The 17,537-nt window shown below is 41.7% G+C and overlaps 1 protein-coding gene and 1 pseudogene across 1 annotated transcript; both read left to right on the top strand.

Annotated features, from left to right (window-relative positions):
- The first annotated feature begins 3,440 nt into the window (after positions 1-3,440).
- LOC139223600 (C-X-C chemokine receptor type 1-like) lies at positions 3,441-5,717 on the top strand (annotated as a pseudogene).
- A 326-nt stretch (positions 5,718-6,043) lies between these two features.
- slc19a1 (solute carrier family 19 member 1) lies at positions 6,044-15,710 on the top strand. Its single transcript, XM_070855504.1, has 6 exons — positions 6,044-6,097; positions 6,936-7,592; positions 8,408-9,191; positions 12,756-12,948; positions 13,615-13,756; positions 14,806-15,710. Exons 2-6 carry the CDS (start codon positions 7,290-7,292, stop codon positions 15,004-15,006), a joined length of 1,623 nt encoding a protein of 540 aa, XP_070711605.1. The 5' UTR covers positions 6,044-6,097; positions 6,936-7,289; the 3' UTR covers positions 15,007-15,710.
- The last annotated feature ends 1,827 nt before the right edge of the window (positions 15,711-17,537 follow it).

Genomic DNA, 17,537 nt, shown 5'->3' with positions numbered 1-17,537 from the left:
AGAAACAGTCCCTGATCACAGCAAAAACTGTGGAGTTTCACTCAAGAGTGTACATTGTGTCTCTATTAAACTTTGAGCTAAACGTTTGTGGGGAATCCACCCTTTTCCTTTGAGCTTTGAGCACTAGAAATGAAAAAATCCATTCACTTACATTGTATTGCTAGAAGCAGATATCTTAAGCCTATGACATCAATAGGAAATGTGTTTTTCCTTTCCTTCATATTATTGGTGAACTGACCTTTTAAACTGCAGCTGTTGAGGCAGGGAAGCTGGTAATCCACTTTGATAGCTGTTTTAGTTTTTATCGGCTTTTAAAGGGCTGGAAAGTCTTTCAGGCTGACAGGGGTCGACGCTTTTACAAATTACAGTGTAGGAAATAAATAAAACAAGGTAAATAGATAAAGATAGGGAGCACATGCTGCAGGGAGAGAGGTGATAATGAGAGTAAAGAAAACCACTGAAATCTAAAAAGAAACCCTCTGATCTCACTTCAGAGAGTCCTTTGAATTGAATTATCTTTCAAATCTGGAGCTGTAGCTAACTGAGCGGATCTATCCTTTAATAAAACGGAACTCAGTCAATGATTATTGAACCCTACCATCCAGCCAGACCTTCCATAACTTTGACCTGTATTAGTCTCACAAATACATTTCTATGGAAAAGTCTGGGAAAGTTCCAAGTACATACATAATATATAATCTTGAGCTTCTATCTCTAATTCTTTTACTTTTACTTTATTTGAGCATTTCAGTTTTATGACTAATACAATAAATATTACACTTTTTACCAGTTACTAACTCAGGATAAGTTTATAAAATCCAACACACTGTCATAGATTAAACCAGTGTTTTCCTCTCTCCTGTCATGTCACAGGTGTCTATGAGCTGTCCTTAAAAAGGCCCAAATATTCATATACATTTAAGCTATAAATGTATGGCCTTAGGTTGGACACCTGTGGACTAAACTACTGTACCTGATTGTATCATTGGTGGTTACAACTGGCTCCACCTTTACCAGCTCACAACAGCAAAATTATACTTCTGCTGTACATTGATGCTTTGTTATTGATTATCTAATAATGTCATATATGATTCCTCTGCAGAACTTTTCCTTGTAGTGGAGTATTTTAGTATTGCTGTATTGGTACTTTTCATTAAGTACTTCTACCATCCTGCACCCCAAGAACAAATTCTCCTTCATTATTTTACTGGAGTGTGATGATAGTAAATGCTAGAGGATAACTAAAAAGGGGGAAATGTTCAGAAGACAAAGAGCTGAGAGGACATCAGGGTGGAGACAGCAGTATAACGTCCCTTGTCAAATAGTGAAACTCATAAAAAGTGTTATCTTATAGAAAAAGACATGGTTACTGCCACACTCCCAATGCTGACTAAATACCAAGCATAGCTGCTCATTTTAAAGGCTCATAATTTGCAGGAATCATCTTCAGTTTCCAGATTAACTCTAGAAACAAACATGTTGATCAGACATTGAGTTAGTTTGTTTGCGATGTTTACAGCCTACAGATACATGAGTGTGCCAACTTTCACGTTATCTTTTACTTGTTCGCACACGCACAAAGTGTACAATGCAGTTTTTTATTCTTTTTGACCTCCATATAAGCTTGACATAACACACACACACACACACACACACACACACACACACACACACACTGTAACCAAGTACACAGAAACTAAAAACAGGCCAGTCTGGTTGGGGGACTGTCATGCCTCCTGATGGAGGCTGGTAATGTGACAACTCTGTCATTTAGTGCTGTGGAGACTTCATGTCTCCGTTTCCTCACAGCTTTCCTGACGGCTTTGGGCCGACGGCAGTGATGCAACACACTGCTATGTCGATAATTGTACATCTTAGCTCTCAGAATCTGAATGAGGTGATTTATGGAGACAAGGGGGATGGACATTTATGTCTGGATACAAATTAACCTTTACTTAAAGATGGAGATGGTCCCCTGTCATTACAGGAGTGCGGTTATTTGTTCTGTGCACACTCACTGATGTTTGATATGCAACACTGTTAGGTGTCAGTGCACAGATATTTTGACCTTTAAATCGCCCACTTAAATCAAACTCATATACCTGCCAATATCCAGCAACTTGGCACAGCCACTGAAGAGGAGTGGACCAACATTCCACAGGCCACAATCAACAACCTGATCAACTCTATGAAGGAGATGTGTTGCACTGTGTGAGGCAAATGGTGGTCACACCAGGTACTGACTGGTTTTCTGACCCCCCCAATAAAGAAAAACTGCACCTTTCAGAGTGGCCTTTTATTGTGGCCAGCCTCAGGCACACCTGTGCAGTAGTCATGCTGTCTAATCAGCATCTTAATATGCCACACCTGTGAGGTGGGATGGATTATCTGGGCAAAGGAGAAGTTCTCACTAACACAGATTTAGACAGATTTGTGAACAATATTTGAGAGAAATGGTTTTTTTTTTGTATATAGAAAATGTTTTAGATCTTTGAGTTCAGCTCATGAAAAATGGGAGCAAAAACAAAAGTGTTGCGTTCATATTTTTGTTCAGTGTAGTTACGGAAACAAAACAGAAGAACGATACCAGACTGTTGCAACGGCAAGAGTGAGAACAATTATTTCATTTCCAGAAAGCGTCCCAGCTGACACCCTGACCTGCTGATTTGGAAAACACCTTACCGCACACGCGGCTGATTAGCCAACACCTTGCATCAGTGTCACGGCATGGGAGGTCAGCTATGGCCTTGATGACGGTGTTGAGAGACAGTTTGAGATTTAGAAAAGTTTGGGAGTGTGACCACACGTGGTAGATTTGTTGTAATAAAGCATGGAAAGTACGACTCGTTATTTGGAATAATATGCCAACCATGTATTCCTATAAGTCTAATCACTTAATGAGAGGTCTAGCATCTACTTTAAAAATAAATCACCCTCTATTATATCTCCTAATAATGTGGTTACATGTTGTGATTTAATAGGAGGATGGAATTGGTTGAATTTATTCAACATTTGTTGAATTGTTTTTTTTCTCGTTACTTCTCTCCTCGTGAAGTCCTTTTTCACAGCAGACATTTTGACTTGTGACAGCTCAGGTGTTACTAATAACACTCATGGCTCCGTCGTATTCAGGCGTCCATGACAAGTGTGACAGCGAGCCAACATGCACGACACCAGAAACTGAAGCAGCTACATGGAAATCAGCCATTATTAAGGTTAATGCTTATACCTTTACCTTTCCTACCGCAACGTGTCGAAATGTGAAATGTCCTCTGTTAGGAAGTCCTATTACAGCATAGAACAATTTGGTGACGCAGGCACCTGCAGTAACATTATGGGGAAGGAAACAGAACATTGAGTCAATTCTCCATAAAAAAAACCCACATGTATTAAAGAGATGCTCTTTAGGTAAGATTCATTTGGGTGCCAAGCTGTTGTCGTCTTTGAAAGCAACATCAGAAGGTGAGTGTCTGAACTATTATCTATTGTATTATATTATTATAGACTTAGACATTATATGTCTAATAGAAGTGAATAGATTTTTGTGAATTAAAGCAAGACTAGGCAACATCTGGAAAATGATATAATCCAGTTGTGTACAAATTAAAAGTTAAATGTATGAACAGTAAAATGAGCCCTTGCTCAAGTTATTTCATTCATTCATTTATTTTTCTGCTTGTAACTTCAAAGCTTGAAAAAGTAACTTCATGCAAGCTCTTGGCCTTGTTTTCCCCTCTTTTTAAGTGATATTTTGTTCAAAGATAGATTTTTTTTTTTACAATGTCAGTATTGGTCAACAATGCTTTTAAACATGGCAGAAGCAGAATCTGTGGTTTTGTGCTGCTATGATTGTGAACTAGTATCAGTCTGTTTTCCATCCACAGTCATGTCGTTCATTATACCATTGGATGAGAATTTCTGGGAGCTGCTGAATGAAACCGTTCACAACAATACCACAGTTTACATTCTGGATCCCAAGATGGCACCATGTGGGATAAAACCCATGGATAACGCAGCCGCTGTGACCCTGTGTGTCACCCTCATAGTCATCTTTTTACTGGCGATACCAGGGAACCTGTTGGTGGGCTGGGTGATCGGCACCAGCAGACAGGCGCTGACTCCATCTGATGTGTACTTGTTTCATCTGACGATAGCAGATGGGCTGATGGCACTAACCCTCCCGTTCTGGGCTGTAGCACTGATCCAAGGCTGGATCTTTGGTGACTTCATGTGCAAGTTCCTCAACCTCGTCATCGAAGCAAACTTCTACACCAGCATCATCTTTCTGGCCTGCATTAGCATCGACCGCTATCTAGTGATTGTGCACGCCAGGGAGAGCCTCAGGAGTCGCCAGAGGATGTGCAGCTGGCTCCTCTGTGCAGCAGTGTGGGCCTTTGGATCCTCCCTCGCTCTGCCTGCACTCTTCAACGACGTCTCCAAGCTGGACTCTGACTCACAGAGGATGGTTTGCTCCGAAAACTTTGACATCGGCAGAGCCTCCTCATGGAGGTTTGCCACCCGCGTCTTCCGCCACATGTTTGGCTTCCTCCTCCCCCTGTGTGTCATGATTACCTGCTACAGCATCACCTTCGCAACGCTGCTGCACACCCGAGGTTTCCAGAAGCACAGAGCCATGAAGGTGATCATAGCCGTGGTGATTGCGTTTCTTCTGTGCTGGACGCCGTACCATATAACCATGATGGTGGACACGCTCCTGAGGGCTGACTTGGTACCGTTTGACTGTGCCATGAGGAGGTCATTGAGCCTGGCCTTGTATGCAACCAACAGCCTGTCTCTGCTCCACAGCTGCATCAACCCCGTCCTCTATGCCTTTGTGGCGGAGAAGTTCAGGAGAAAAATGGTGCTGCTTCTTCAGAGGAAAGTCAGACACGAGAGGATGTCAGGGTCAAGGTTCAGCAGGTCGACATCTCAGACCTCAGACGGCAGCGGAGCTGTTCTCTGAAACCTCACTGGACTCTTTTTTTTTTATATGCAGCAGGCCACACGTCTATAGTTATCAGGACTTCTCAGCCCAGGATGGAAGATGCACTCCCAAACCCTGCTGTTTAAAAAAAGAAAGTTACGACAAATTCTAAAGGTTCTGTTTCCTACATGCTGTATTCTGGCTTCAGCCTCGTCAGTGGACTGTAAATGGATGGATAAGAATGGTAATAACTGAGCTTGATGTCTCAGCTTTGTCAAAACGTCTACAAGAAAGTCAGAGGATCATCACAGTCAGTAGGATTTGTCCTCTGGAGACCATGAATGTTGGAACAAAAGTATGAAGCTTATGCTGGTTTTTAGAAGCTAGATGTTTTGTTTAGGCTGATGGAGATGAGACAAAGTGAAGTGGTTGGACTTCAGTGTTGAGCAGTATCTGGGACAGTGCTGCCATCTACTGATTCAGCCTGGTCTTCATCCACAGTTGAAATCAGCCACATGTCCAGCCCCTTCTCATGTGATTAAGCTTGTGTTGATTTCACGAAAGATCATGGGCTTTTAAATCCAAGAATTGGATTGGAGTGCATTTATTTTAAATATACTTGTACAGAACTTTAATCATGTCGCTGATGTATCCGTGTTTATTTATATCTGCACTATACGAACATTTAGAAACTATAAGGATTGTATAAATTAGAAATACTGCTGTGTTTTTCAGTAAATGTCCAAAAATGTTTCAAATGCTTTGCAAATTTCATGTTCAAGTTAATAAAATAAAAGGCGTTGCAATTTTTCCCTGTGCTCCATTTTTGTTGTGGTATAGTAGTAGCCTGTAGTAACATTATTTTTCCAAAAAAAAATGTCAGAAATAAGGCACAAAGCACTTGGTAACAGAAATATGAGATAAAATGTAAAGTTTCAGGAACATTATGATTGATTAACTTGTGTTGTCTTGGTAAATGGATGTTGAAAGAAGCTGAAAAAGAAGCTGAAAAGAAAATATGCTTAAATCACAATACAAGTGTCCAGATAAATAAAGTTTAACCAGTTTTGTCGTGGAAATGAGGCTGCAGAACTATATTTCCCAGAAGTCAGTGCGCTGACAAAGCAGCGGGTAAGCCAATCTAGCGTCACAGTCCCAGATGAAGCACACGAGGTACGTTATGTCTACTCAGTTTTGTGCAGCGTTGGAATTATAAACAAAGCAAAACCGTGTTTTATTGACGCAGAGACAGCTTGTTGTCGTGAAAACGTCGCTGTCAGACACAAGTAGCTCAACGTTTAGCGCATTAGCAGCTAAACGTGGCTAACAGTCGGTAAAGCAGTTGAAGCACTGGCATGCTAAGTGTTACCCAATGAATGGTTTGTGTAACTTGTTTTCATTGTCCCTTAAAACATTAACACGTATGTTAGGAGTGTGGACACTGTTTACATGCTGGTTTCCACCTTTTTATTAATCATTAGAGTAACACTAGTCAGACAGAATATATGAGCTGTTAATGGTGGGTGTAGAAGCATATCTCCTGCTGACCATCTCTCATAGTGCAGTTTAAAGCTGAAATTGGTCATTTTATTTAAAGAAAAATCTGGTTTGCATACTCTTCTATGACTGTGACCTGAATATTTGGGGGTTTTATATTGGTGATTATCAGCTTGAGCACTATATGCTGTTATTTCATCCTCTAAAACAACTGATTAATGATCCGTAATGATAGTAACCGTTATATACTGCAGGCTGCCTGCCAGAGTCGCTCCTCGTCACTTTCAGTAATTGTGTATACTGCTTCAACTTTTGTATTATATCGTATTAATAAAGCTTATCTGATCTGATATCTGATCTGATATCTTACTTTATCTCATCTGCAGCCCCATTTGCCATAACACACTCTGTTTTGCCTCCAAAGTAGAAAACCTAACAGTGCTCTAATGCCAGCTGCAGTGTCTGCATACTGTCTAAATAGTCTGATGATTTGACAACATTGTTATCTTTTCAGGTTAACAATGACACCAGACTCAGCTGCTGGATAGCTTGCGGTTGGAAAATGTCACAGCGTGGAATGGAGCAAAGGTCAACATTTTCTTTTACATGCAAACGGCCGCATGTACCATTTTAACTACGCTGCCATCCCGTCGGTTAATGGTTCATTCTCACTTTTAGTATTTTCTGGCATGGAAACGAAGGAGAGTTGAGATGAAACCACAGTTTAACTGAAGTTTTCAACCCACAAGGTTTTTCCATTTGTTTTGAAGTGGGAAAGTTTGCACGTCAACAGATCCTTACATGGTGATTTGACAAAGCAAAAGGAAGCTACACTCTGCATCACAGTGTTCACAAACCAGCTGACACAATGGTAGCAGATGACACTGCAGGAAGTGGGGACAGATCGGAGGGGGAGAAAGAGATGGACCTGAAGGTGCCTGAGCTCGAAAACAACGGAAGACATGAAGACGGAGATGTAGACATGGCTGTCTCAGCCTCTGAGGCTCTGTCTCCCTCCGAAGACCCCACAGAGGAAGCCAGAGAGCCCAGAAAGTGGAAATGGGCCGTGATATTCTTGTGTTTCTATGGTTTTATGGCATCGATAAAGCCAGGGGAGCCCTTCATTACGCCATATCTACTCAGCTCAGAGAAGAACTTCACCAGGCAACAGGTTAGTGGTGTCCTCAGACTAAAGTGTTTGTTTTAAAGGAAAGACCAGTGCAACCACATGTGGAATATGGATATGTAGATAATGAAGAGAGTTTTGCAGAGTTGCACCACAGGCTCACGTGCACAAGACTGTGCAAAATAAAAGTTAAGCTGTAAGACTCAGTCAAGCTATCATTACACAGTTGAAGTGAAGAGTGGCCTGAGGGGAGTTTGCTGATCCTTCTTACTCTGGTCAAAGTTCACATTCCTCCAAAGTGGGTCAGTGTAATTGGCCTGTGGAGGTCTACAGTTTATGAATGGCTACGAAATAGAGAAACTTATCGGCAGATGAATTGAAAATGAAATAAAAAGTTGCAGCCCTTCACTTTTTTAGCAGTTTTAAAGCAAAAATGTCCGTAACTCATGTCAGCTTTTGATTACACTTTACTTTAAAATATTATTGTGGACCACAGACTTTTGTAATACAATAACCAGAATAAACTGTAGTGCTGAATAATTGCCTCGCCGTAGTCACACCAAGTGTCCTGCCAGTAGAGAAAAGTTTCGCATTCTGTGAACTAAGACAGGAGCTGTCACCTTATTGGTTTCTCGTCTTGTTTAGAGGTTTATTTGGGGGGGTAGCTCCCCTGGTAGAACGCCCACCACAAGGCTGTGCAGTCTCACAGGCATCATCCGGACCTGAATCTGTCAAGCCCATCTCTCCCGTTTATTGGTCTACTGATTATTGAATAAAGCAAAAAATGTCCAAATTAAATACGTCTGTATTAAAACATAACTTAAAGAACTTAATTTGATTGACCTTACTATCATTTCCAGGTAACAAATGAGATCACCCCTGTGCTGACGTACTCCTACATGGCTGTGCTGGTCCCAACCTTCCTGCTGACGGATCTTCTGCGCTACAAGCCAGTCCTGATCATCCAGGGCGTCAGCCAGGTGGTCATCTGGCTCATTCTGCTCCTGGGCACCACCCTTCTCGAGATGCAGTTCATGGAGTTCTTCTACGGCATCACCATGGCCTGCCGCGTGGCCTACTCCTCCTACATCTTCTCCCTGGTCAGTCCGGTCCTCTACCAACGCGTGGCCGGATACTCGCGCTCCTCAGTCCTGTTGGGGGTGTTCACCAGCTCGGTGCTGGGCCAGCTGTGCATGTCAGTGGGCAACATCCGTTTCTACACCCTTAATGCTATATCTTTGGGTTTTGTCAGCTTTGGGCTGCTGCTCTCGCTGTGCCTCCCCTGGCCCAAACGCTCCCTGTTTTTCAACCGGATGCAGAGTCGGGAGCACAAGGAACTGGCAGCAGCAGCCACTAAATCAGAACTGGACAAAATGAACCTGAAAGAGAGTGGGTCGTCCTCTGCAGCCCCCCCATGCTCTGCATCACGCTGGAGAGATTCTGTCCTGGTGCAAATGCTGCTTGAGGTGAGAAACGTGGTGAAGAGGCCCAACCTGAGGCTCTGGTCCCTGTGGTGGGTGTTCAACTCGACAGGGTACTACCTGGTCCTGTTCTACGTCCACATCCTGTGGAACAAAGTCTCCCCGGTCACTGAGAACAAGCACATTTACAACGGCGCAGTGGAGGCAGCTTCTACCCTGCTGAGTGAGACATCTCTGGAGCTATAAGCAGTAGTTTGTAAAGGAATAGTGCTGGATTTCTCATATCTCATCTGTGTTTTGTGCTCAATGTTCATACAGAGGTTTCAGTTTCACAGCCCTACATGCTTTCATTCACATCGGCGTGTGACTCCAGCTAAATTTAGATGCAAATAATGAGGACGACTCCTGCGCTCAGCAACAAAATATCAAATGCCCTTCTTCAGCACAAAGCCAGAAGGACGTGTCTTTTAATGTGGGATTCTTTGTGTTTTTCAAAGGATTTCAAGGCTAAGATAAGAGAATAGTCCTATTTGTGAAGATGGCCTTAAATGTTGAATAAGAAATACTAATAAGATATACAGTGGGGAAAAGTATTTGATACACTGCCGATCTTGCAAGTTTTCCCACTTACAAAGAATGGAGAGGTATGCTTCAACTGTGAGACACAGAAATGGAAAAAGAGAACTTAATATTTGGTACACAAACCTTTGTTTACAACTAGAAAGTGCAATTTCTGGAGAAACTGTGGTGTGAATGCTGTCTGCTGCCGCCGCCATGCCGCTCCGCCACTGTCACGCTGAGATGCTGCTCCTTTCACGCAGCTCTGCTGCCACCTGGTGGCTCAAACGTCAGTAATGTTCTGCTGCTCCTCTCGTGCTCCCTTACTGATGGTACTGTTTTCATTGAGATGACACACCTCTGAAAATGCAGGTTTTACTCAAACCGGTCCATGTCACAGCCATAAAGTGCAGACCAGTGGACATAAGAGAGTCTCCTGAGCACGTAGATGTAAGCTAAGGTCTCTATCTGGTGAAATGAGCGCTTGCTAGCAGGTAAGAGAAGTGTTTCTCTCTCCCTCACTCCTCTGTCATTTTAACATGGCAGTCAATGAGCTGTTCGGTCGGTGCTCCCGTCGCTCTGAGGCTCGTGGGACGCGCTGCGTGCGTTTCTGTGTGTTGTGAGCCACATGACTGCGTGTCCAAGAACGTAACCTTCATTTTGAGTCAAACTGTGACTGTGGGTGAAACGATACGGACAAACCAGCGAGTTAAAGACAAAAGCTTCAGGTGATTTTTCCACTCCTCCACGCTCTAGCATGACGCCACCGCTCTAGCGCGGCCACATACACACTCATGTAAAATGAGAAAAAGGAGGGAGAAACTTTATCTTTTTAAAAGACGACTGTGATGAAGAGGTATGTGCTGAAAGAGGGAGAGATGATGAAAGTTTTAAAGCTAGTTTCTAGCTAAAAGTATGAAGGAGCTGTGAGGGCTAGAAGTTGGGTGAAGAAATTTCAGATTTGGAAGCTACTCCATTCATTCCTATGGGAAATTTTGACAGTTAATATTGAATATTATGGAAACTGTACATGTCAGAGATGTGAAAAGTCATTGCCCTCGATTCCCAATTGAGCTGCACGTCCTCCATTGGAATGAAGTTTCTACCTTGAGCGGTTTGGGGGCTGAATCACGGCGGAAGAATAAGAATAATATATAAATTTTTTGGAACAGAAGAACATATGTTGTGAAGGCTTTCAGCATTCACACCAATTACAGAGGTCAGACGTTTCCTGTAGTTCTTGACCAGGTTTGCTCACACTGCAGCAGGGATTTTGGCCCACTCCTCCATACAGATCTTCTCCAGATCGTTCAGGTTTTGGGGCTGTTGCTGGGCAACATGGAGTTTCAGCTCCCTCCAACGATTTTCTTTTGGGTTCAGGTCTGGAGACTGGCTAGGCCACTCCAGGACCTTGAAATGCTTCTTATGGAGCCACTCCTTAGTTGCCCTGGCTGTGTGTTTTGGGTCATTGTCATGCTGGAAGACCCAGCCATGACCCATCTTCAATGCTCTTACTGAGGGAAGGAGGTTGTTGCCCAAAATCTCGCGATACGTGGCTCCATCCATCCTCCCCTCAATACGGTGCAGTCGTCCTGTCCCCTTTGCAGTACAGCACCCCCAAAGTACGATGTTTCCACCCCCGTGCTTCACGGTTGGGATGGTGTTCTTGGGGTTGTACTCATCCTTCTTCTTCCTCCAAACACGCCGAGTGGAGTTTAAACCAAAAAGCTCTATTTTGGTCTCATCTGACCACATGACCTTCTCCCACGTCTTCTCTGGATCATCCAGATGGTCACTGGCAAACTTCAGACGGCCTGGATGTGTGCTGGCTTGAGCAGGGGGACCTTGTGTGCGCTGCAGGATTTTAATCCATGGCGGCGTGGTGTGTTACTAATGGTAACCTTTGAGACTGTGGTCCCAGCTCTCTTCAGGTCATTGACCATCTCCTCCTGTGTAGTTCTGGGCCGATCCCTCACCTTTCTCATGATCATTGATACCCCACGAGGCGAGATCTTGCATGGAGCCCCAGACCGAGGGAGATTGACAGTCATCTTGAGTTTCTTCCATTTTCTAATAATTGCACCAACAGTTGTTGCCTTCTCACCAAGCTGCTTGCCTATTGTCCTCTAGCCCATCCCAGCCTTATGCAGGTCTACAATTTTGTCCCTGGTGTCCTCAGACAGCTCTTTGGTCTCGCCCATGTTGGAGAGGTTGGAGTCTGATTGATTGAGTGTGTGGACAGGTGTCTTTTATACAGGTAACGAGTTCAAACAGGTGCAATTAATACAGGTGATGAGTGGAGAATAGGAGGGCTTCTTAAAGACTAACTAACAGGTCTGTGAGAGCCAGAGTTCTTGCTGGTTGGTAGGTGATCAAATACTTATTTCATGCAATAAAATGCAAATTAATTATTTAAAAATCATACAATGTGTTTTTCAGGATTTTTTTTTTAGATTCTGTCTCACAGTTGAAGCGTACCTACGATAAAAATTACAGACCTCTCCATTCTTTGTAAGTGGGAAAACTTGCAAGATCGGCAGTGTATCAAATACTTATTTTCCCCACTGTATGTTTAGTTTTGATATAAATACAGTCATCAAAGAACAATAATATACTGAAGAATGATAGTAATTTTTTTGCCAGTTAATATCAAGCACTAAAATCTCATAACTGGGTCAAAACCAGAGCTTAAAAGCTGGAAAAAGCATCATTATTTGGACATGAAAAATGCAAAGAATGTAACCTGACTGCACCTTTGTCACCTGCAGTTAAGAGATTGAGTAAATGATCTCCCACCTTCTATTGATTACATCATGTTTAGATATCAACAAGCACCAAGCACAACAGCTATAAAGCACAAAGGTAGTTTGTGTGAATTACTTGGACGTCATGTGCAAAGCTGTTAAAGTTATGTTGCAAAACAAAATCAGATAGTAGGTAAATGATAAGAATGGGAACGTCCTCACAGTGGCAGCAGTAATGTAGTTGTTGGTACTGATGACTAATTCCTAAAAAATGTTGGTTATTTAGGATAATAAAAAAACAAGATAGTACACACTAATGGAATTTTTATAGTGAATTTCCATTATTTTCACCATTTAAAAAATGCCAATATTAAAAGATGAGAGATAAAAGAATAAAATTCATGACAATGCTTCTCAGCAGAGTAGTGATGAAGGGCCTTTTTTATTCAATATCTCGTCTTTGGTCGATGTGTATGTTTTGGCAGGTGCCATAACGTCCTTCACAGCTGGCTTTGTGAAGATTCAGTGGAACGTCTGGTCCGAGCTGGTCATTGGCGTGATCACAGCAGTGCAGGCGGCTCTGCTGTTCCTCATGTACACCACTGACAACATCTGGATCTGCTACCTGGCCTACGTCATCTTCAGAGGCTTCTACCAGTTTCTGGTACCCATTGCTACGTGAGTGCCAAGTAAATGTGCTGTTTACTGTCTACGTCTGAAACTACAAAACTGACTGTTGAAGACTTCACCTACATTTCTTATACTGAGTTGGAACTCTTCAGCAAAATTGGCTAAATGACAAGTTCCTAAACTAAATTATAGCTGCAACGAGTAGTTGCTCAACTACAAATTAATCTGCAGCTATATTTATTAGTCGATAATTTGATTTCCAGGTTAAATATGATCAAATATTGTCAAAAATGACAATGTCCTGGTCTGATGTTATAGTGAATTAAATATTATTTTGTTTAAGTGGACAAAATAAGCCACCTTGGGCACATCCAGCATGTTCTGATGGACATTTCCACTGTTTTTGAATGTACTAAACAACTATTCAATTAACGGAGAAGATGAGGAAAATAATTGTTAGCTGCAACCAAGGTTTTAATATTTGATCCAATGATTTCCAAAGTGGGTGCTTTAAAGAGGCGGGGGTCCCACCAGATTGTTAATTTTTCAAATTGTTTATTTTTAATAAAGTTTGACCAAACAAACGGAACAAATAAGCATAAAAGGAGCTGAATTAAAAACCCTGTCCATCGTTACAGATCCTGATTATGAACTGTACACATGTTCACACGCTTGCCTAACTGTCAGCTGTGTCATCTTATCATCCCCCCATAGTTTCCAGATAGCGTCGTCTCTCACTAAGGAGCTCTGCGCCTTAGTGTTTGGCATCAACACCTTTTTTGGGACCATACTGAAGAGCATCATCAACCTGATCATTTCTGACAAGAGAGGCCTGGGGTTGGACGTGCACACTCAGGTAAAACACTCCTTTATTACCACAGAAGATTATGGCTGAGTTGTCCCCAGGATGTACTTCCTGCTACAATTATGTCAGTGCGCTGTAGGGGAAGGCGAGTTGTGACTGTATCACAATTAAAGCATAGACGCATTTTACGTTAAGAAATAATTTTTAACGAGGAGGGAAGCACTGAGTGAAATGAAATCTGAACACAACAAATAGCATTAACTGCTGTGTTGCATTGTAGTAATTGCTGGAAAATGCACTGAACAAAAATATAAACACAACACTTGTTTTTGCTCCCATTTTTCATGAGCTGAACTCAAAGATCTAAAACATTTTCTATATACAAAAAAAACCATTTCTCTCAAATATTGTTCACAAATCTGTCTAAGTCTGTGTTAGTGAGCACTTCTCCTTTGCCCAGATAATCCATCCCACCTCACAGGTGAGGCATATCAAGGTGCTGATTAGACAGCATGCACAGGTGTGCCTGAGGCTGGCTCAGTGTAGTTCCAGCTGTGGCTTTACTGCTATTACAAATTAAAAGTACTGTAATTCTACCAATCATTTCAAGTTAAGCAAAATATAGGCCTTGTCCATATGTAGGCTGTTATTTTTCTGAACAAATATGTTTCCCTTTTTGGTTTTAAAAAGAAATTTAGTCCGCATAACCGTCATTTTACAACAAAAATGTTTCCAAATGCTCAAACAACCACTGTGGGCCTGTAGGTGGCCATAAAGTCTAAGTCAGCCATACTCCATATACCGTATTCAATAAAATGATCCATAACAGTTCTGTCTGGCAGACTGTAGACCAGTCATTCCTGCACATTGTGTTCTTGCTCAGAACAAACTGAAGTGGTACGCTTGTAATTAGACCTAACGGAGCTACACAAGAGTAAACAGAGCAGCAGTTCATTGTTGTTGTTTCAGTTGATGCTCGTTGCACAAAGTGGGAATGGAAGAACTGATGTGATGACGGATACACAGAAACCGTAGTAATGAAAATCTGCTCGTTAGAGTGCATTTACTGATTTAAGGTGCCTTTATTTCTTTCCTCACAGTTCCTGCTGTACTCCATTTACTTCACCATTCTCACCGTCACCTATTTGATCTGCGCCGCTGTGGTCATCAGCAGTCACTATAGAAACCAGCCCAGCGGAGGAGGCGGGGCCAACAAACAGGCGCCACCCACAGAGCTGCTTCCTGTGGCTGAAAGCACGGAGGCAGAAACCTTGCGTAACGGCAAAGGTGCCAAAGCATAACAACAAGAAACGTGTCTCGCCTTTTTCAGCCGTTTTCCATCTTTAATCTTATTTAGATCCCAGTTTTTGTGAATAAGCACTTGAGACTCGGCGGGATCAATCATTTTAATCCTCGGAGAGGTTTGGCCTTAATCATAGAAGTGCCTCATCTGCTGCACTATAGTCAGACAGGCTGCAGGCTCGTGTCTGATGTCTTGGAAGAGTTTTCTTTGTGTTTGATGATCAGATGTGATTCGCCGTAATTAAGAAGAGTAAATGTGACTTTTTTTAAAAATTTAATACAAAGCACTAAGCAGTGCTATGCTTTCATATTGTTGCAAATCAGCCTAAAACAAATGGGACCATTCATTTAATGGCCAGAATTTTTTATGTTTTGTACAAAAAAGGCTTTTGTAAAAAGCTGAACTGTTGTGTTTCAGTGCCCGTGGTTTTCCATTCAAACAAAGGCTCATGATTACTATGTGATCACCTAGTATGACTTTAAACCAGTCCGTACTTTCAGGTTTTACAGACATCACGTTTTATTCAGCTGTGTCACACTCCTGCTGTCCCTAAAGTCACAGGTCTATGATTGTATGTTCAGTGCCATTTGAAAAGAAATGGACCACATCAGTATAATTACTTTCTAGTTACTGTAGTTCTTTCTTTCTGCAGTAATAATCAAATCACACTGTTAGAAAATCAGACTATTGATGAGGCTTTTTTTTTAGTGATTTTACTGTGGCTGTAATGCAGCCACTCTTTGTATTGTAGAAGCAGCAGCAACAGAATAAGTGAAATTATTCTTATTATTCTTATTATTGGGAGAAATCAGATGTGAAAGTTGCATTTATAAAGTTTTTTTTTTTTATTACAAATGTGATCTTTCATTTCAGTGTTAATTGTTGAAAACACTACCTAAGAAGACGGACAACAGAAGCTGATGAACTGTCTTGCTGCTAATTTGCTGCCATTGTGGCAAACAACAAGCCACCAAGAAGGCCTCCAACTCCTAAAACCTGATTGTCTTTACTTTCGGTCCAAGTACGGCTGTTATTTACTTTGATTTAAGGAAATGGAGCAGACACTTAGTCGTGCAGAGAACATAGGAATAGTGCTACTTCATAGCAAACATTTAGTAGGATTTTGAATTGTCCATTTGCTTCCTCAAAGAGCACGTGTGATGTTTCTCTTCCAGTAGACAACAGTAGGAAGTTGGATTGTACTTACATTCAGAATGTATAGATATCTGTTTAATTTTGATTGGAATAATTGCTGAGAAAAAATGTAACTGTGAACCTGTCTGAATGCTGTAAAATAGAAAACTTTGACTTTAATCAGATTTTTATTTTTTATTCACGAATAGATATCATTTGATGGATAAAAAGTTCCTTAGTTTTTCTTTTGGAGTCTGTAAACTTGTTGGTAAACTTGTATTTGCAACCTGACTCGTGTATGACTGCAATAATGTGAAGAACTCACTACCAGACATTACAGATAACTTAAAAAGAGCCATACATTTCATATGAGCTTTTCCCTCATATTGAACTGTTAATAAATTGTTGATTTTATGTATTTAGTTCAAGATTTATGATTTTAAACACACTGTTCAGTTTCCACTTCCACAGCTCTCTCCATGGTATTTTCCATGTCAATACTGTTTTTGTGGTACCTAGATTCTGAGTTGTTTGGTCAGCTGCAGTTGCTGCTCACAGCATGAAGAGTCCTTCGGTTCTTATTTGTTTTTCTGTCTCAGTAGGAGTTTCGCAGCTGAAAGTGGTTTGATGAACCCCCTCAGGGGGACAAATTTAGTTCTTCAAGCCTGACGAGATGTGCAACACCTGACTTGTACTTCCTCTGAAAACGCTCTGTGTTTGTTTGTGTGTCTGCAGATCTAATATCCAGAGAAGAACAGTAAAAACATGGATGACCCAGTCTGCAGTCTTGCCCTTTAGCCCTGAAGTCCTCTGAGTAAGCACTCAGTGTTTCAGTTCAATAAATACACCCTCATATTGGGGTAGAATATGTCCGGTGTTGAATTGACATGGTATAAAGGTGGACCTCTGACTGCCATTACTTTAAGAATATTATAATCTGAATACTTGGGCCAAGTGTCTGGACCAATTGAGAGATTGTATACCTGTATACCTTAAGCCTATTTAAACTCAACTTTAAGAGGCAGAACAGCTGCCCAACTGTGCCATTAACTGGACTAAAGGTACTTTAAAGTATGTGCACAGATGAGGGACAATGCAACTTTTTTAAGTGATATTTTCCTGCTGATTTCTTCCTGCTTTTATCAGCCGGCACAAAACAAGCCTCTCTGCACCCTCCACCCTAAAACCACATTTTTAGAGCAGTGAGCTACAGTTCATGACCCAGTGGCAGTGAAATGTGTGGACCTGCTGCCCTCAAGTGGTTTAACTACGAATTGTCTGTATTCATTGTCAGATATAACCGAAATATCAGACTTTGTACCTAAATTTTAAGAAGACAGTGAAGAGACTGATGTGCAGAATTACAACACACAAAAAGGTTCCTTCAGGGTTGAT

This window comes from Pempheris klunzingeri, chromosome 24, assembly GCF_042242105.1.
Source record: "Pempheris klunzingeri isolate RE-2024b chromosome 24, fPemKlu1.hap1, whole genome shotgun sequence".
NCBI lineage: Eukaryota > Metazoa > Chordata > Actinopteri > Acropomatiformes > Pempheridae > Pempheris > Pempheris klunzingeri.
The sequence above is the reverse complement of the archived record's forward strand: the minus strand, read 5'-3'. Positions and strand labels throughout refer to the sequence as shown.